This window comes from Somniosus microcephalus, chromosome 6 (assembly GCF_052327205.1).
Source record: "Somniosus microcephalus isolate GS21.2 chromosome 6, FLI_Smic_1.0, whole genome shotgun sequence".
NCBI classification, from domain to species: Eukaryota; Metazoa; Chordata; class Chondrichthyes; order Squaliformes; family Somniosidae; genus Somniosus; species Somniosus microcephalus.
The window spans coordinates 206,102,298-206,122,869 of NC_140992.1; the positions used below are offsets into that span (position 1 = coordinate 206,102,298).

Here is a 20,572-nt window from a genome sequence, read left to right on the forward strand (position 1 = left end):
GAGGTGGTTTGGAGAAACCCTAACCTATTGGCTGGAGGGTATCGCAAAGGTATCACAGTTCCAATGGTTAGCCTTGCTCCTCTAGTAGCTATTCACCAAGTCTTCTAGCTTGTGAAATAATGGTGACACTGTTGATTGCTATAAACTAAAGGAATCATGAAGCTACCAGGGTAGCAGGCATTAGTTTGTTAGATTCTGTTCCTATGGTCATGTCCCAGCTGCACATTCATGACATGGAAAAACTTGCTGTTCATAAGGGGATGTTATTGGGGTAGAGTCCCCCACCTCACCCCCACCCTCCCCCCACCCTCCATGGCCACATATACACCATTAATAATTTAACACACTTTGGGAAACCCAATGGAATTGTAAAAGTGCAGGATTCTTTTGTACAGTTGGCTGGTTTCCATGGCCTGACCAAACAATGCATCTGTCAGCTTGCATATTGTAGCTGTGCACTGCTGGGTGTGAGATTTTGCAGATAATTCCTAATGTTGTATGGACAGAACCAATACAGCAGAAAAAAAATTCAGGGGAGTGATCACCTTGAGCGACATTGACAGAAATGCCCCGTACTCAAATGGAGCGGGTTTCGGTCTACGAGACTGCACAGTTCTCAGGATGCAGATCACCTTGACTTATCCAGATGCAATTGACTTGGCCTGTATACACAGCTGGCAGAATTAAGGGTGGCTCCATTTTGAGTGTCTAGACACATCTGCATTGCATGCCTCTTCTGATCCAATTCCAGCCACATTATGGCGCATTGGACAAGCAGTAGACCTCTGAGCCCAATAATATTGCCCCCACCCACCAACATTATCAGCTGCACAAATATGTAGGTACTGTAAAAGTTTGGAAAAGCTAGTAAATTGGTTTAAATTTCCTTGTTGCATGTGCTGAGGAAGTATGTTCTTGCCATGGAGGGAGTGCAGCGAAGATTCACCAGGCTGATACCTGGGATGGCAGGAATGACGTATGAGGAGAGATTGGGTCGATTGGGCTTATATTCGCTGGAGTTTAGAAGAATGAGAGGGGATCTCATTGAAACTTATCAAATTCTAACAGGACTGGACAGACTGGATGCAGGAAGGATGTTCCCGATGGCGGGGGAGTCCAGAACCAGGGGTCACAGTCTAAAGATAAGGGGTAAGCCATTTAGGACAGAGATGAGGAGGAATTTCTTCACCCAGAGAGTGGTGAACCTGTGGAATTCTCTACCACAGAAGGCAGTGGAGGCCAATTCATTAAATATATTCAAGAAGGAGTTAGATATATTTCTTGAGGCTAAAGGGATCAAGGGATATGGGGAGAAAGCAGGGACAGGGTACTGAATTTGGATGATCAGCCATGATCTCATTGAATGGTGGAGCAGGCTCGAGGGGCCGAATGGCCTACTCCTGCTCCTATCTTCTACGTTTCTATGTTTCTATCCTCCTCTTCCGCCCCCAAAACTTGTGCTGTGTCCAATGAAATACCCACAGGTAGTATTGAGTGACTGACCAAGTACAGTCGCCTGGTAAACACTCCCAGATGGAAGATGGGTTGGAGTTTTAAGAAGTTCAGAATTGCCTTAGTGGTGAAACCGAAGAACAGCAGCAAATAAGCACAAAAATTGCTGTGTCACTTTATCGAAACTTGTAACAACTACTAAGTGGATTTCTCTTTAAGAAAGACAACACAACATGGCAGAGTAAAGAGCTGTTCAGCTGCTTTGACTGCATTATGGGAAATGCCGCTATTTATTGGGGCCCTAATGAGCCTAGTGCATGCCAAGTGCACAAAATCTCAACATTGACGCTAACCACCAACATTATCAGCTGCACAAATATGTAGGTACTGTAAAAGTTTGGAAAAGCTAGTAAACTGGTTTAAATTTCCTTGTTGCATGTGCTGGGGCAGGTCATAAATGTTTGCAGCTGATCCCACCAACGTTCACAGGGCCAGTGGGAGGTCCTTCATTTGTCTACCTTTGGTGAAGCCTGCAGCACTAAAGGAGCATTTGGGGTGCCTGCCACAGCAGCAAGGCCAGAAAGTCTGGTAGTAATGGCCTGGCTGGGAAAGGGGTTCTGGGGTTTCCCCAAGAAGGAAAATAAAGTTGCCCCAGTGGCCTCCTTACAAAGGGGCCGATTTAAATATTTAAGAAAACAATGGTCCCAAATCTTTTGGGGTCTTGGCCATGATCTTGGCCTATACCCCCAGCTTGTCTTTTCATCCATCAGAGATCAGGGATGTACACAACTGGTCTGACCACGGATCTGTACCAACCATACACCAAGTCCCAGTGAAGTCTGGGGTTGAGCCATTGGCCGGAATCTTTACCTTGGAGTCGGGTTTTGTCCATGTGGGGCATGTGGTAGGTTGGGAACATGATGTTTTGAGCTGCGTGTTGTTCAGGGCGACCTTTACTTCATGGCCCCGTTTCCCGGCCCAATTAAATGGAATGGGTCTGATGACGTAATCGATGACTCGTTTCCAAGCAGCCTTTTTAAAAAAGTTTTTGAAGCAGCCTTGCCCACATCTCATTTGACCATTGATGAAGGAATGTGCAAGGTGGTTTCCAGAGGTCTGACTACCGTTACACAGCTTATAAAAGTGTGGCTCATGGATACACAGAGGCAGAGGGCTGCACCAAGATTTAGCGATGCATCCCTCCATGTTCTGGTGCAGGCAGTGAGAGCATGCAGGGAGGTCCTCTTCCCTGCTGATAGGCACAAAAGACCAGCCAAAGACACCAAAAGGGCATGGGTGAAGATCGCAGGGGAGGTCAGCAGCAGGAATGCTGTCAAGAGGACATGGATCCAGTGCAGGAAAAGATTCAATGATCTCATGGGGTCAGGAAAGGAGAGTGCAATGCCACACTCACCTACACCCTGTTGTGCCTGTCACCCCAACCCCATCACTCTGCATTCCCAAACCTACTCCTTCACATCACTCCTCACACCAACATACCTTGCAGGTCCACCCAACTCTCTCTGTCTATGTACATACTCACTTCCCCATCTGACGAACCAACCCTAGCACTCACCTTCATCCTAATGCAATCATAGCAAGCAACACCACAGAAGGAGGCCATTTGGCAATGTCACGCCACTCCCTCATAATCACGCTCTACAGATGTAACCCATCCATTCCTTACACTCATTCCATCACTCTCACTCAAAGTTCTCTTCTTTCCCTTCTTGCAGGAGAAGAGAGCGCACAACAATAGGGAGAGGCAGCGAACCGGAGGTGACCCTCGAGTCTTCAGTCATTTGACTCCAGCAGAGGTGGAGGCCCTAGAGAGCTCTGGAGTTGCAGAGCTGCTGGCGGTGGGAGACGGAGAGAGGGGGGCCTCCCAGCAACCTGGTGACAGAATTAAATCTTATACAGCCACATGGCATACAAAAGTCACTCATATGGTGACTGATGTCAGCAGCCATTGACTTTTCATCATGTGCATAATGGTAACGTTACCCATTTTTAATATCACATTTCTAAATCATCTCTTTACTCTCCCACAGGTCCATCAAGTGCCCTCCCGCCCACCCCACCCCTCCCCCGCCACTGTCCCACCAGAAGTGGAAGCTCCAGCCTCTGAGGGTACACCGTCAGCAGACCCAAGTGCAACTAGCACCAACGCAGATACGCACACCTCGGTGGATCCTGTGCGAGATAGAGTAGTGTTGTCAGCTGGTGTCTCACACTTCACAAGTGAGCAAGAGCAGATGGTGTTGCTGGGGACAGCAGTGGGGACTCCTCGCCGAAGGGCATGAGATGCTCCAAGCTCTGCTGAGCTGCATGAAGATGCTGACCCTCGGGGGCCACCAAGAAAGAGGGTGATCTTGGAGGAGCAGCAGCAATTGCATGAGGCTCTAACAGCTTTTGCAGCCACGATGTGTGTAAATGTGCAGAGAATGGAGGAGTCCATCTCCAACATGAGCACCACCAGGTCACTGGTGATGGCGACGACGTTCTGTTCCATGGAAAAGATGGCCACCTGCATGGAGCAGCAAATGCATCAGTCCAACGAGACCAGGCTTGCTGTGGACAACAGATGGCAGATGCTCATAGACCTCATCTCTAGGAGGGATATAAATGTAAACTTGGGCCTTTATCGCCCCACTGTTGTGCAGCAAGGTGTTCTCCAGCTCCTTGCTAGCAGGGAAGTGTGGGTGGCCCATGACAGGGATGATGGTGAGAGGGACATGGAAGTGGGGCCTCTTCTCAAAGTGCTCACACTTCTCCCCCATTGCCTTGCCCTCAGTTAGAGCCCCAGATGCTTCTTCGGATCCCGATGGCTGAGTCTGCTCCTGCACAGTTGTAGGAGGAACAGTCCTTGGCGGGCCCTCACAGGCTCCAAAACCTAGAGGACGTCCAACAAAAGTGTCTGACCAGTCGCAGCAGGGAAGTGAGCAGCCTGCCTCTACCTCTGCTGAAGCCACAGGGGTTGCACCTCGTAGAAGCACTCGGGAAAAATGACACAAAAGTGGATGCACAAGGGTATACACATGGGTGTATGAAAAAGTGTTAGTGATGAGTTTCAGTTATTTTTATGACACAGATAAATGTATTTCTTTGCACCACTTTCCCGTCTTGTCCATTTTTGCCTACTACCTTGGATGTGGCTTTGTCACTTGGAGCGAATGGTGAGACATTACTTAACCTCGAGCAATGGGGGTTTGGGTGACAGGAATGGCTTGGTCATTGTAGGGCTGCTTTATGGTGTTGCCGAAGCGGGGCGGGGTGGGGGGAAACTTAGTAAAGCATGTGGCAGCCATATGGGTGCACTGCAACAAGTTAAGTAAATCTGGCCATGATGAGTCCATCCCTGGCCTTGTGGGCAGTGATGTGCGCTGCTGCTGGTGCCATCTCCACCTCAGGTTCCTCCTCCTCTTCCTTCTCGTCTTCCACCTGCTCCTCCTCCTCTGAAGAGGCTGTGCACTCTGCACCTTGCTCCTCCTGCAGCTCCACTCCTCGCTGCTATCCTATGTTGTGCAGCGCGCAGCAAACAACGATCATTCTGGAGACCCTGGCTGGTGCGTACTGAAGGCTCCTCCAGATCTGTCAAGGCATCTGAAGTGCATCTTCAGCATGCCTAGTGCTAGCTCTATGACACATCTGGTGGACATGAGGCCGCAGCCAGCCGGTAAGTCTGTTTGGAGGTGCGAAGAGCTGAGGGAGGGTGGACTGGTGCAGCACGAAAGGATCATGACAGCTGCCAGGGAACCTGGTGCCCACATGCATGATGATCTTTTTATGGTTGCAGACACGCTGCACATTGAGGGATTGGAAGCCCTTGCAGTTCACAAACACTCCTGGGTGATCTGGGGGTGCCTTGATGGCCACATGTGTGCAGTCGATGATGCCCTGCACCTGTGGGAAGCCAGCCAGAGCTGCAAAGATGCGCGCCCGCTCAGTAACTCTGGCCTCAACAGTGGCAAAGTTTACATAATTGGTTGACTTGTGAAACATGGCATCGGTCACCTGTGTGATGCATCTGTGGGCAGCTGACTGTGAGATCCCACAAATGTCTGTTGCAGATCCCTGGAAGGAGCCTGAGGTGAAGGAGTGGAGGGCAGTGATGACTTTTAACAGCCACTGGTAAGGCAGGTCCATTAGGTCCTCTGGGCAGCGGGTCTTGTTCCAGCAAGCTACAAGTGTCTGCGCCAACCTGGTGCGATAGCCTGAGCCTCCTGAAGCACTGCTGCTCAGCCATGTCCAGGAAGCTCATCCTCTGCCTGTGTTGGGGGTATCGCCTCCGGTGCGGTGCAGCCCTGCACTGACCCACCTTCTCCTGTGGAGCATCAGGTCGTTGAGGAGAAGGCTGCTGTTGTGGTTGCTGCTGCTGCTGGTGTTGCTGGTGCTGCTGCTGGTGTTGCTGGTGATGCTGCTGGTGTGGCTGGTGTTGTTGGTGCAGTGGCTCATCTTGGTCCAATTCTGAGGTCCAAGATGAGACAGCATAAGTGGCACCCATGCTGATGTAAGATGGCAGGTAAAGTGGAGATCAAAGGCCCAATCTCACAATGTTCTGATCGTGACCAGTAATGTGGTGAGAGTGACTTCTGAGGTTGCAGAAAAGACCTGCAAACTGCTGACAGCTAAATCTCTGCACAAGATCCAGTCAGCAAGAACCTTTCCATTAGCTAAGCAATCAAGTGTAATGTGTGAGTATTTATGTGTTTTTCCCAGCTCTGAATTAATGCACTTGCACAATGGCCACTGTAGTGTATGTAACTGTTCTACCTTTAAGAGAACTATTGTATGTAACCGTTCACCTTTAAGAGAACTATTTTAGGTGTGGCACTACTTTATCTTGGCTGCTGTATACTGTAATACCGACGGTGACCACACCGGTATATAAGTGCTGTGTCAAGATTTATTGGGCAGATTCGCCCTGACCTTCGAATAGTAAAGTCCTGTTAAAGTTACTCTTGTAGTCTGTGTATTAATTCGCCATAATACCTACAGACTTTACAGTGGCGACGAGTTCGATCTTACCCTGCGGCAACAATACTTCCGAAGCAGTTAACGAGTGTCGAGAAGAGGCACCCGCCCTCGTCGTTCTGCTGAGAGAAAACTCGAGTCTGCAGAGCAAGGAAGAAGGAAGAATTCAGACACGAAGCCTTCCATCAGCAACAGGCACTGATTGTCCCTTCTGCCACGGTGGTGAGTGAGCCGATCAGCACGAGAAGCAAGTCGGCCACGGTGACTGTGAGTAAAGGGAAAATAAAAAAAATAAACAGAGGATAAGGGCAGTGAACTTGACCACGGTCGGGGGAAAGGAGCCGGACAGAAGTCGGGCCCAGAGGCGCTGAGACTGGGGCAGCGTGGAGCACGGAAGCCGCGGTACAAGCGGGCTGGGAGACGCAACGGCGTCGTGAGACAGCTAGACCGCGACCGGCGAAAAAGGCCGGGCAGCTACCGAGGCCACGAGGCGCTGTGACCGGGATCGTAAGGCGCGGGAAGATATAAAAATAAATAAACCGCGGTGAACTCAGCCGCAGCCGGGGAGGAAAGCACCGGACTGCGAGAGGGCTGGGAGGCGCAATTGGAGTGAAAAAGGCCGGGCAGCGACCGAGGCCATGAAGCGCTGCGACCGGGATCGTAAGGCGCGGGAAGATATAAAAATAAAAAAATCACGGAGAACTCAGCCGCAGCCGGGGAGGAAAGCACCGGACTGCGAGAGGGCTGGGAGGCGCGATTGGAAGCCGCTGAGGGAGAAACAGAGCCCGAGCGAGGGAGACTGAGCGAGATCCAGCCCAGCGGCTGAAACTGTTCGCCGTCAATGGGTTGTACCCAGCGCCGGTTGCCCTGCCGAGAAAAGGGAACAAGGAACGCACTGAAGCTGACGCGCAGGCTGCGAACCCTGAAAGCCAGCGGTCGTCGCCCGAGGGAAAAGCTTACCCCTCCTGCCAGGGGAAGAAACGCGGGAAGCCGCCAGTAGGCGGGGAAGACGACAGAAGCGGGAAACCGCCATTTTGAAAGTGGGCGGGGGAAGAAGACAAGCGCAGGAAACCGCCATTTTGAAAAAAAAGTTAAAGAAAAATTTCGTGTTTGTTTCGCAGAAAGATAGTGAGAGATAGTGAAGATGCCTAAGCATGGTAACATCAACAACTTCAATTCCGAGGTGGAAGATTGGGCCACGTATGTAGAACGTATCGAGATATATTGTGAGGCCAATAAGATAGCAGATGATGATAAAGCTCTCACCTTATTAAACGCAATGGGGGCAAAGACATACGGGCTATTGAAGCATCTTCTATCACCAGCTAAACCGGCAGATCAGACTTTCGCTAATATTGTTGCTGTCCTGAAGGATCATTTGAACCCCACACCACTGATGTTGGCGGAACGATTCAAATTCTATGCGAGAACGCAACGGAAAGAGGAAAGCAACGCGGAATACTTGGTCGAACTGCGTAGACTAGCGAAATACTGCCAGTTTGGGGAAAATCTGACAGAGGCATTGAGAGACAAGTTCGTGTGCGGGTTGTCGAAGGAAGGAACACAAAAGCGTCTGCTAGAAGAGAACGATCTCACATTTGATAAGGCTGTCCTTATTGCAGCATCGCACGAAGCCGCAGCGAGAGGCACAGCGGAAATGCAGCTGAAGGCAGCGGTACTCAGTGTGGATCAAATTACTTTGGGTACATCGAAATGTTATCGTTGTGGGAAGACAACACACGACCAGAACCAATGCTGGTTTAAAAACCAGGAATGTAGAAAATGTGGCAAACTTGGTCACATAGCTAAGGTATGCCGGTCAGGAAAGAAGACCAACAACAACAAAAAAAAGTCACCGCAGGAAAAGTACAATAAGGTACACAAGGTGGCTGAGAAGAGTTCAGATGAACAGAATTCGGATTCAGACCCAACCGTTCAGGAACTGGGTAGTCTGAGAATTCACAATGTGAGTAAGGAAGCTGACCTGCAAACTATCTGGGTCATGCTAAAAATAGCCGGAGTCCAAGTGAAAATGGAATTGGACACAGGATCAGCCCTATCAGTCATAAATCGAAGGGATTACAACCGGCTATTCTCACACATACCCTTGAGAGATACCAAGATCGTATTGCAGACATACACGGGGCAGAAAGTATACCCCATGGGAAAGATAAAAGTCAAGGTGAGAGACAGGGGCAAAGAACACCAAGGAATGTATTTATATGTACTACCTGAGGGAGGTCCACCACTTCTGGGACGGGAGTGGATCTGGGAAATAAACATGGAATGGCACTATTTAAAAGCAATAATGAGTGAGAACTCGGTGAAGACAATCAGCTCAGACTCTGAAACGGATGACGATAAGACCAGCCCAGGTGCGAAAGACAAGTTTAAAATGGACTTGCTGACTAAGGTTGGAAAAACGAAGGAGTGCATAAATGCTTATGCTTCAGAGGAGAACAAAGTTTCAGAACAGAATTCCACTGAACAACAACAACATAGTTTGACAGAGAATTCTGAGTCTGTCCAGTTTACAGATATGCACAATTCTGAGGAACACCGGGCTCGAACTCAACTCCGTTTCAAATTACAACAGCAATTAGAACAATTGAGTTGCCGTCTCGAACAAGAGATGAAAGCAATGAAAAAGTTCTGTGACACAGAGTGGGAGAACCTGGAAAGACAACAGAAACAGCTGATGGAGAAAAAGGAGCAGGAGCACACAAACCGTCGGGGCAAGGAGGCCAAACGAATCAAAGCTGATTCGGTTTCAGGAGGTGCATGCTTTAATCTGGTGGAGCAAGAGGTTCAGCAACTGAAAGCGCTTGTTAGCGGATTGCAGGCAGAAAAGACTGATTTGGTCGCCATGAACTCCGAGCTCCTACTGAAGTTGGGTGCAGCATCACCGGATGATTCAAGTGGGGAAATTCGAATGGTGGAGGCTGCGGATGATGGCGAAGTAGAAACAGCAAAGGAGCCCCAGGGCAAGGTTATAAACAGCCCTGCAGCTACTGGGAAATGTATGAGGTCAGAAGAGTTAACGGTCCGCCAACTCCTTCATATGCTGAAGGACAAGACTCTGAAATGGGAACAAATTGAACAGGAGTTTAAATCTTCAAAGGAGAGGGGTTTGGAGCTCCCAAAAGTTATTGAAATAGCTGAGGTTGCAACACAGACTGAGAAGATGGCAGCAGAGCGACCCTTGGATGCCAAAAGTATGCTGACTCACGTCAATGTTGAACAACAGAAGGTTGAAACAGCTGCTGCAGTAGAGGGATTGAATAGTCCGATCAACCAATCTCCGAATGAAGTTGAAGTATTGAAATCACAAATGACGTCATTAGTAAAAGACTTGCAGGAAGCCCAGAAAAAGCTGGATGAAGCTGAACGCCTGAAGAAGTCTCTTCAGGAAAGATGTCTGGATTTGGAACAAAAGCTGGCTAATGTCCAGCTGGGTATGGAGGAAATAGAAGACCCTCTCGCTGGCCTAGCTCAGGATGACACCGAATATTACCATGACCTGTTGGACGACATCGAATATTACGGTGACCTGTTCTGCCCAGCTTGTGATGAAAGCTCCCAAAGTGCAGAAACCATGAAGAATCACAAAAAGTCTAAGGAACATCGGGAGATGGTGGCGCTACTACGGAAAAAGGAGGACGAGAAGGAGGAACTGTGCATGCAGCTGGCAGCTGACAGTGGAGCCCAGAGAGTCTCCAAGAAGCAGAAAAGGAAAAGACGAAGCAGAAGATGATGATCATCTGGACCATCATCATCACTAGTAGATCACGCACGGGGTCCCTTCGAACGGAGCCAAATCAGTTTGGAAGTAGAAAAACTTCCCAAGGTACTCAAGTTTTTACAAGCCAACAATGCTGGTTCAGAAGGACGGAAGTTCAAGCTGTTAAGTCCAGTGAAGGACTATTGGATGAGTCACTCCAGCAACGTGAACCGACTACACCACAGGGAACTGCTACACCACTGAGGTGTTGTCAGGACCGAGTCAAGAAGCACGGAAGGCGCATCCACCGAGATTGAATCTGTGAACTGTTTTCCGCAGAGACTGAATCTGTGAACTGTTTCCGCAGAGACTACATCTGTGAACTGTTTTAACATGAAGTTGGATATATGTTATGATGTTATGTTTAATGGGGAATAAGTATGTTGTAAGCTAAAAAGGGAGGATTGTAATGTATGTAACTGTTCTACCTTTAAGAGAACTATTGTATGTAACCGTTCACCTTTAAGAGAACTATTTTAGGTGTGGCACTACTTTATCTTGGCTGCTGTATACTGTAATACCGACAGTGACCACACCGGTATATAAGTGCTGTGTCAGGATTTATTGGGCAGATTCGCCCTGACCTTCGAATAGTAAAGTCCTGTTAAAGTTACTCTTGTAGTCTGTGTATTAATTCGCCATAATACCTACAGACTTTACAGCCACTGAGCGAGGTTCCCAAGGGGCTTGATACCCGTGTTCCTGAAGTTAAAGCCAAAAGTTGCTGTTAAAAGCTCTCTTAAGGGTCTCTCAACAAGGATTTAATTACTTGAATGAGGTTGCCCGCCTCTCCCAAGCGAGTCCGTGGCACGCCTCCAAATGCACACAAGTTAAACGCGGAAGTCGGTGGGATGATGGCGGGTTCTCGACGTGCTGGCAATTTCGGTGATCTTTACTGTCGACCCGCCCCCAAACCTGTATGCTCGGCACTGGGAAAATTCCAGCCATTATGTGTACATGAGTGTGAGTCTATGTGTGAGAGTGAATGTGTGTGAGAGGGCTGTGTTTGTGTGTGTTCTGAGAGTGTGTTTGTGTATATTGTGAAGCAATACAGTGAGACAGTCCATGACATGGCTGTACCACTTCCTAAGGGTCTGGCTGAGATGCACCAGAATTTGCCTTGTTCAGATTCGTTCAAGTCAGGACAAGACATTCTGAGATCAGGAATTTTAAAACAAAGTTTAGAAACTCAAAACAATTGAAAAGACATAAGGGAAACTGATGGAATCTTAATGAAAAGTTTAAATCCAAATTATGTAATTCCAGACATAAGGGACTGGATTTTGATTCTGGAGGCGTGTAGGAGACGGGACTACAACTTTCGGGGTTGTAGTCCCGCCTCCATCGAGTTGTGGCCAACCCACGCGATTTTCACTTGATTGACCTTGTTGAGCCCGCCCAGCAGGCTCAGCATGCCAATTAAGGGCCACCCGGCAACAGGTGACGTCACAGATTGATATTTCATCTGTCAAGAACTTTTGACAGATGAAATATCTGCGTTTGACAGCTCTTTGAAGCTGTCAAACACTGACAATCTGTACACTAAATTAATTCCTTCCTCTCAGACTGATTTAGAGATCTCTCCAGAACAGAAAGCTGAATGCTGCAACCTTTGACAGATCATGGCCATTCTGCTTTCTGTGCTGCTGAGATGAGGGACTCACGAGACCTGAAGGATGGAAGGCTGTAAAGGTAAGTGACGTAATAAAACTCACTACGCACTTGGTTTGAGCATAACGCAAGGCTTTGATCAACTTGTTTCAGAACATGGAAGTCTAGTTATATTTTACTAGCTCCTTGTCTTACAAAATTGTAATGATCAGTAACATGTCATTCTAGAATGGTACACTAGGTAGAGCTGTATGTTTAAGAGTGGGCTGCCCACAAGGCAGTAGTCAAGATGGATGCCTGTACACTGGTCCACATGGCTGAAAAAATGACTACCTCAAGCTAGCTGTTCATAATGAAAACATCTATTTATTTATGAACATAACATGGTACCAGGATTGGTAATACCTGCTGAATATTGTGAAACGTGACATGGAGAATTTGAAGCCACCGGAGGGTTTGAAACTCACGGGCAATGTCGACTGCAATTGGCGGACTTTCAAACAACAATTCGAACTCTACATTGCTGCCATCGGGTTCGGTACGATGCCAGACGCAAGGAAAATAGCGTTACTGCTCACAGTTGCAGGCCCACAGGCGATAGAGGTGTTTAATACATTTGTATTTGATCAAGAGGAGGACAGAGAAAAAATGGACGATGTGCTAAAGAAGTTTGATACACATTGTTCTCCCAAAAAGAACGAGACCTATGAGAGGTACGTGTTCTGTTCACGGACACAGCAGCAAAATGAAACTTTTGATAGCTTTGTGACCGATCTGAAATTGAAAGCACAGACATGTAATTTCTCTGAACTGAAATCATCCATGATTCATGCCCAGATTGTGTTTGGTATGCATGATAAAAAGGTTAGGGAACGTTTGTTGAGAGAAACCGAACTAACATTGGATAATGCTGTGAAAATATGCCATGCCAGTGAGCTAGCTCAACAGCACGCAAAGACTTTCAGTGAAATTAATAATAATGCGACTGTAATGAGTGACTGTGCTGTTATTGGTGTTGTGTCCTACAAGGGGAAGAAACGTGGGCAGACCAGAAATGCAAAGCAATCGGAGGATGGAATTTTTAATTGTAAACGCTGTGGTTACCAGCACCAGTCAAGACAATGCCCAGCGTTTGGAAAAATGTGCACAAAATGTAATGGAAAGAATCACTTTGCCAAGCAATGCTTTTCAAAAGTAAAAACAAAGAAAGGGCAACAAGTCAATGTGATTGAGGACACTGATTTAAGTGAGACATTTTTTGTAGGAATGGTGTCATGTGACAATATAGAAAAGGATACAGAAAATGTGCAGCCCTCAGGAATGGACAATGCTGAACATAAAGTTAATGCAGTAAAAGAGGACAAATGGATGATGCCACTGCAGGTAAATGGAGTATTAGTTACATTGAAACTAGACACTGGGGCAAAAGCAAACTTAATCAGCATGAGTGACATTAAAAATATGAAAGAAAAGCCCAAAATACAGAAAAAGTCAGTACTACTGAAGAACTATAATGGACAGAAAATAGATAGCTTAGGTGTATGCACACTTAAAGTGACAGTCAAAGACAAAGTGCATCATCTCATGTTTTCTGTTGTGGCTGAAGGACTTGATTCACGACTAGGTGACAAAGCTTGTGAGGACTTAGAACTGGTCAAGAGAGTCTACCGTATAAACTGTGCCATAAGCAGACCAGATGACTAGTGAGTAATTTCCAGGATGTGTTCAAAGGATTTGGAGTGCTACCATTCACTTACAAGATCCAGCTAAAGGAGGATGCTCAGCCAGTGGTACATGCTCCACAGAGAGTTCCAGCACCCCTGCGTGACTGGCTCAAGAAAGAACTGGACAGAATGACCACACTAGGAGTCATCAGGAAAGTCGAAGAGCCAACAGACTGGGTTAATTCCATGGTATGTGTAAAGAAAAAGAACAATGATCTAAGAGTATGCATGGATCCAAAGGACTTAAATGCAAACATAAAACGTGAACACTACCAGATTCCCAAGCGAGAAGAAATCACCAGTAAAATGTTGGTGCCAGATACTTCACAAAGCTCGATGCCTCACAAGGATTTTGGCAACTAAAACTGGATGAAGAGAGCACCAAATACTGTACCTTCAACACACCATTTGGCAGGTATTGTTTCCTCAGAATGTCTTTTGGGATAATATCTGCATCTGAAATCTTTCATAGAGCGACGGAACACATAATTGAAGGTCTGGAAGGAGTTCGGGTCTATGTTGATGACATCATCATCTGGGGCTCCACACTGAAAGAACACAATGAGAGACTGACTAAAGTGCTACAGAGCATACGCCGGAATGGACTGAAGCTCAACAAAGCCAAGTGTCAATTTGGCATCCAGGAAGTCACTTTCCTAGGAGATAATCTATCTGGTAAAGGAATAGAGCCAGATATGGAAAAAGTAAACGCCATACTCAACACGCCCCCACCCACTGACAAAAAAGGAGTGCTACGCATCATGGGGATGATAAACTTCATTGGAAAGTTCATTCCTAACTTGTCAGCCAAGACAGCCTGTCTGCGAGACCTGCTACATAAAACAAGTGAGTTCGCATGGACAGAAAGACATGAACAAGAGTGGATGAACCTCAAAACAGTGCTGACAACCACACCTGCACTCATGTTCTTTGACCCAACAAAGAGAATCAAAGTGTCAACGGATGCATCAAAAGATGGCCTAGGCGCAGTCTTGCTACAAGCAGAGGGTGAAGATTGGAAGCATGTTGCCTATGCCTCCAGGTCTATGACTGATTCTGAGTGTCGATACGCCCAGATTGAAAAGGAATGTCTAGGCTTGGTAGTTGGACTAGAAAAGTTCCATGGCTACATATATGGATTTCCACCTTCACAGTTGAAACAGACCACTGCCCACTGGTTGCCATCATTAAAAAAAACCTGAATGAGATGTCTCCAAAGATTCAACGACTCATGATGAAGCTGCAAAGATATGACTTTGAACTGATCTACACACCAGGCAAACACATAGCGTTAGCAGATGCACTATCCCGAGCACACACAATGAGTCATGTGAGCTCTACTGAGGAAGACGTGGATGTTCATGTGAGTATGGTCACTGCTGCGCTGCCCATGTCAGACACAAAATCAAAGCAAATAGCAGAAGAAACAGTAAAAGATACAGTGTTACAAACAGTAATAGAGAACATTCATCACGGTTGGCCAAAAGGTTCCTGTCCAAAGTACTATCACATCAGGTCAGAGTTGAGTGTCACAAGTGGACTATTACTAAAACAGAACAGAATAGTCATTCCACAGGCTCTACGTCATTGAAAAATGCAAAAGAAGAGCAAGAGACACTGTTTATTGGCCTGGCATAAATAAGGACATTGAGAACATGATAGGCAAATGTGAGACATGTCAGAAACACCAAACCAAACAAGCAAAGGAACCAATGATAGTAGCTGACTTACCAACAGCACCATGGCAAAAGGTTGGTATGGACCTCTTTCATTTGAATGGTAAAGACTATCTAATAGTGATTGACTACTATTCTAACTATCCTGAGATGGCGCTGCTCTCAAGCACATCAGCAAGCAGTGTCATAATGCATGTTAAATCCATCTTCGCCAGACATGGAATTCCCAGGATTGCCGTTAGCGACAATGGTCCGTGCTTCAACTGTAAGGAGTGGCAACAGTTTGCAGCACATTATGACTTTCAACACATCACATCCAGTCCTCTGTATGCTCAGTCAAATGGTAAGGCAGAGAAAGGTGTTCAAGTTCTCAAGCAGCTACTGAAGAAAGCAACAGAAAGCAAGTCTGATCCTTATCTCGCCCTGCTGAGCTACCGAGCCTTCCCTTTAGACTCTGGTTCTTCACCTGCTGAACTCCTAATGGGTCGCAAGTTGCGCACCACGCTGTCTTTTTATTTATGAACATAACAAAAATGTCCCTGGCAAGCTGGGGCCGACGCCTGAGTATTTATACTCCTTGGACGGCGCCACCAGCTGGCCATCCAGCGTTATTTCATAAGTAGTTTCTTGATGGTGAGGTTTATAACAGTAAGTAAAGGTAAGTAAAACTTCTTTAAACACTTTACACACACCAAACACACTTACCTCTTCACTCATGCACCCATCACTCACCTGAACACCGGACATCTCGAATCCTCCAAGCCCTTCAGCCTGATGACCCGCCTCGCTAACTTGGCGTGGTTTGGAGCCATCGGGAATCCCACACTTCAGCATTAAAATTAGGGATTAGGCTAAAAACTGCCTGTTAACTACCTGTTAACAGGCAGTTAATTGGCACTAATCCCCTTCCCGCCTCGGGAAGGCGGGTCCCATCACAGGTCGGGTATCTGCCTCCTTTGAAACTGGCATGGAGGCGGGTTGGGGGCGGGATGGGTTCGTGCCCCCCCGATTTTGAGATTTTAACCCCCCACACGCCTCCAATCCCACCTCCACGGCCCAATGAAAATCCTGCCCAAGGTTTGGACTCAGATTGGCTCAACATGCTCACCGTTACTCCAACATTAGTTGGATCTTTTCCAGCAACCAGAGCATAAATTGAATCGAGTGCCTCCTCTTGGCTTTTGCCTTTAAATCTCTTTGGAGCGAGTTCTGCCAGAGCCATTTTAAATTCTTCGAAAGTGATTACCCGAGCTGACTTGGATCTGAAATTAAAACATGACTGTAGATTAACATGCTCTATTCAGCTTCTAAATAGTACACGCTGGGCTAATTCTATTTTCTGCACTAGCATGCGGCCTGTGGCACATTTTAGGTATTTTATTGTCCTGGATTTTAGCTCAGACCATGCTGTGCATGTGGGCTGTTTTGGGGTTAGGAAACCCGGAAGTACAGGTTTCCTGAGTGTAAAACTGCAGAATGTCTTTAATTTTTTTTCTGTAGGTTTCCAGCCTACAGCCAGCCTGATTGACAGGCTGGAGGCCTGTCGGGCGGGAAATCCTACAGCACAAAACCTCAGCCGAGCTGGGCTGAGAGCAGGCAGGTCTAGTTGGGGGAGTGGAGGGGTGGGGTGGGTGGGAGAGATCGTGGGGGGCAGGGGTCTGATCAAGGGGTGGTTCTGATCGAGGGGGGTTGATAGATGGTGGTCAGGAGGGTCTGATGGTAGTCAGGGGTCCGATGGTGGTCGGGGGGGTCCGATGGTGCTCGGGGGGTCCGATGGTGGTCGGGGGGGTCCGATGGTGCTTGGGGGGTTAGATTCTGGTCCGATCACAGGGGTGGGGGTGGTGGGGGTGATTACTGGTTAGCTTGTTGGGCCTGGAGCAAACACTGCTGCTCCTCCTGGCCCACAAGCAGTGCTGTAAAGACACTTACCTCATGAACTCAGCCCTTCTCATCTCCTTTCACCTGCCGGGTTTCCAGAGGCCTGGGAAACCTAACCGCCTGTGGTTAAAAATAGAATCACTGTTAAAATGAAGGCACACAGCCTCATTCAAATATTTAAATGACCAACCCTCCTCCTGTGAGCGGATTGGTCATCCACCCCTGGTCCTGCCTCTGTTAAAACCAGAAGTGGGCGGGTTGGGTTCCTTTGTTTCTGATTTTTTGAATTTTAACTTCTGTCCCAGCCCCAACTCACCCGTTTTTGGGAGTTATGATTCAGCCCATTAACTCGGTGTACAGTGCATTGCTCCACAAGATGCGTCTGATGCTCACACATAATGTAAATCAGGTTGACGGAGACCAGGGTAGATTTTCAACATGCTGCCCAGACATAAGACTGGGGTTACAGATCAACCGCCTGTTATAGAAACCAACCAATTTTCATTGCTCTAATGGGTGGCTGATCCTCAACACCAATTTTAGTCCAGACTCAAGTTGTAAATCTACCCCACGTGTTGCAAAGGGAGGGGTTGGGGGGGGTGGAGCCAGCCCATGAAACCTCCAGAGTGTGACAGAGTGGCAGGATATCTGACAGTGGCAGCAGAAATGAAAGATCCAGTAGAAGTAGATTATAATTTTCAATTTATGATGAATAAGGTGTTTGAAACGATGAAAAACCTTTTAGGACTGCAGCAAGAGGTCTCGATCTCAAAAAGGAAGAACAACATGTTGGAACAACATAAAGCAATAGAGCTACAAATAGTTGGTCTCATCACATGATGTCTTTGTGTGCATGTCTTGTATAGGGACATGTTAATTAAAAAAAGACAAAACCTTTTGGGTTGCAATGGGTGGATTATTTTACTTCAATATTTTCTGCATTTACTTCTCAACTGATTTGCTCCTGTTCTCTCTGGCTATGTACTTTATCAAAGCCTGTAGCTAACTGATGTTAACAGATAGGTAATGTATAAGATCCTTACGGATGAGCAAAGCCATTTGGCCCATCTTAATTCATCCATCCATAAATACCCTACAGTTCCTATATAAAACTACATGGTTTTTCCATCCACTCTATCTAGAAGTCCATTCCAAGTGTTGCTCACTTTCTATGTGAGTAACTGCCTGATGTCAGTCCTAAAATTACCTTTAATTAGTTTGAACACACCCTTGCTTTTCCCCCCTCCCCTCACCACAACCCTACCCTTGTGCCTTTCTCCTCCCAGGAACTGCCATCTGGCCAGGCAGTGGTGGGAGAGCAACAGGTGGAAGAGCAGGAAGACAGTGATGAAGAAGAAACTTGATTTCACACTCTCAGCCACTAGCTCAGATACTGACACTGCACATAATTTAAAGGATAGCTTAGAGGTGGGACACCGGGCAAGAGTGGCCGGCAGCCAGGGCAGGGGGCAAGGGTAGCGCAGGTGCCAGATTGCCGGAGGGCGAGGTTGCGCATGAGTTCAGCTGCAGAGGACGCAGATGAGCACTTTGATGGGGCAGGCTACAGAAGAAGGCTGATGGGTATGCACAATGAAATGCTTGGTGCATTGGCAGGCCTGCCAGAAAGCCTGTGTGCAATGTCAAGGAGCATGGAGGAATCTGGCACCAACTTTGCACAGGGCTTTGCTCAGAGCTTGGAATCCATCCTTTCCACCATGGAAGTGGTGGCCAACTCCATTAACACACTTGCGGACCCAACCATGATGCAGCGTCTGAAGGCCGAAGTCTCAGCTTCCAGTGCAGCACAAGCAGAAGCCACCCAACATCTGGGTGCTGCCATGCAAGCTCAGACTGCTGCCATCATGGATGCAGATACCAGTATTCACAGGGACTTACAGGGTGTCACAGCAGTCCAGCAATCTGTCCTCCAACAGATTACTAGGATTGCTGAGGCGCTGCCCCGGGGAGTGGCAGTGGCTCAGTGGAGCAAGAACCTGCTGTCCTCTCTCATGATGACAGCATTCGTCCTCCCACCACTGCCACTCTGCCTGTGTCCTTGTTGTTGCCTATCAGCTAGCCAGCCCAGACTGCTGGCGCCTATGCCTAGATGGTGCAATCTGAAGCTGGACCTTCTAGGCCTAGAGTTGCTCGAGGTCGTTCTCCTAGGCCATCTGCAACCTCCCCCACTGAAAGTCAGCAGCCTTCCACCAGCCATGCTGCAGCCACTGGGGTAGTACTGCATAGGAGCACTAGGACAGGCAAAGGCACACGGAAGACAGGCACTAAGGAAATGCACAAGTGATTAGTTGACATTTGTATGCAATATGGCATGGTTTGATTTAAAAATTCGGTTTGGAATGTTTATTTTGTGTTCGGTTTTATTTTTGCATTGTGGCCAAATGGACACTGTGATGATCAGTGACAGAGGAAAGGTAAGGAGTGTGGGACTGTTGGTGAATGGGGAGCTGGGGTTACATTTACTGGTATCACAGTCAGATGAGTCATTCATGGACAGCCCAGCCAGAAAAGGCTGTCTAGGTTGCCTCCACCCTTCCTCTTCCTTCTCCTCCTCCTGCTCCTCAGCTGCTTACCGTATAGCTGGTGCCAAGGGCTGTGCCCACATGATGGCGAGGTTATGCAGCATGCGGCAGACCACCACGAGTACTGTAGGGCTTCTCCACAGTGGTCCAGGCAGTGGAAACGTTGGGCTAAAAATTGGATATGGCCAGAAAACGGGCGGTGTCATGGCCCAACAGTATTAAGCTGCGCCGGGTCAAAATGGTCTAGGTAGTATGCAAAATTCATGCTCAGTCCTCATTAACATGATTATAGTGCTGATCTCAGCGCTAAAACCGCTGCTCATTGGCTTACCGCTCAACAGGTGGGCCAATATCGTGTCCAGTCTAATTCCCAGTTATGTTTGGCACAGGCTTTATTCAGTAGTTAAAGGGGAGGAGCTTTGATGCTATAGCACCTCATTGTCAATCCAGTTCCAACTCCACCTGGAAGCAGACGGCACTGGAAACAGATGGTTGAGCCTCAGCACAGGGAGAGAGCCCGCAGATTCTCAGATGCGGCTCTGGAGGCACCGGTGGTGGCTGTGGAGAGGAGGCAGGCTGTCCTCTTCCCGCAAGGTGGCAGGAAGCCATCGCCCCATACATCCAGAAGGCTGTGGCAGGAGATAGCCGACTATGTGACGGCCAGCACTGTGGACTCAAGGGTATCAATCCAGTGCCACAAGAAGTTTAATGACCTCACATGGCAGGTCAAGGTGATTGAAGTCTTCAGCAAATGCCATATCCCACCATCTGCACCTCAAGCCTTACACACTGCTCAATGCACCACACCCCCAGCACTCACCTACCAACAACCTCTACCTATCACCACTCAGACCTCACTATCATAGCTTCACTTCACCCTCACAACCTTACCACTGCTGTAACACTCACACCCACATCTCACACCTTGCACACACT

The 20,572-nt window shown here is 47.7% G+C and overlaps 1 protein-coding gene across 2 annotated transcripts in view; it reads right to left on the reverse strand.

Moving 5' to 3' along the window:
* LOC147116396 (tubulin polymerization-promoting protein family member 3-like) overlaps positions 1-20,572 on the reverse strand; it is a 55,756-nt gene that overhangs the window by 2,961 nt on the left and 32,223 nt on the right. For both annotated transcript variants that reach the window (XM_085989511.1, XM_085989512.1), the window contains exon 3: positions 16,327-16,480. In XM_085989511.1, coding sequence (XP_085845637.1) covers positions 16,327-16,480 — 154 coding nt within the window. The remainder of the gene's footprint in view (positions 1-16,326; positions 16,481-20,572) is intronic.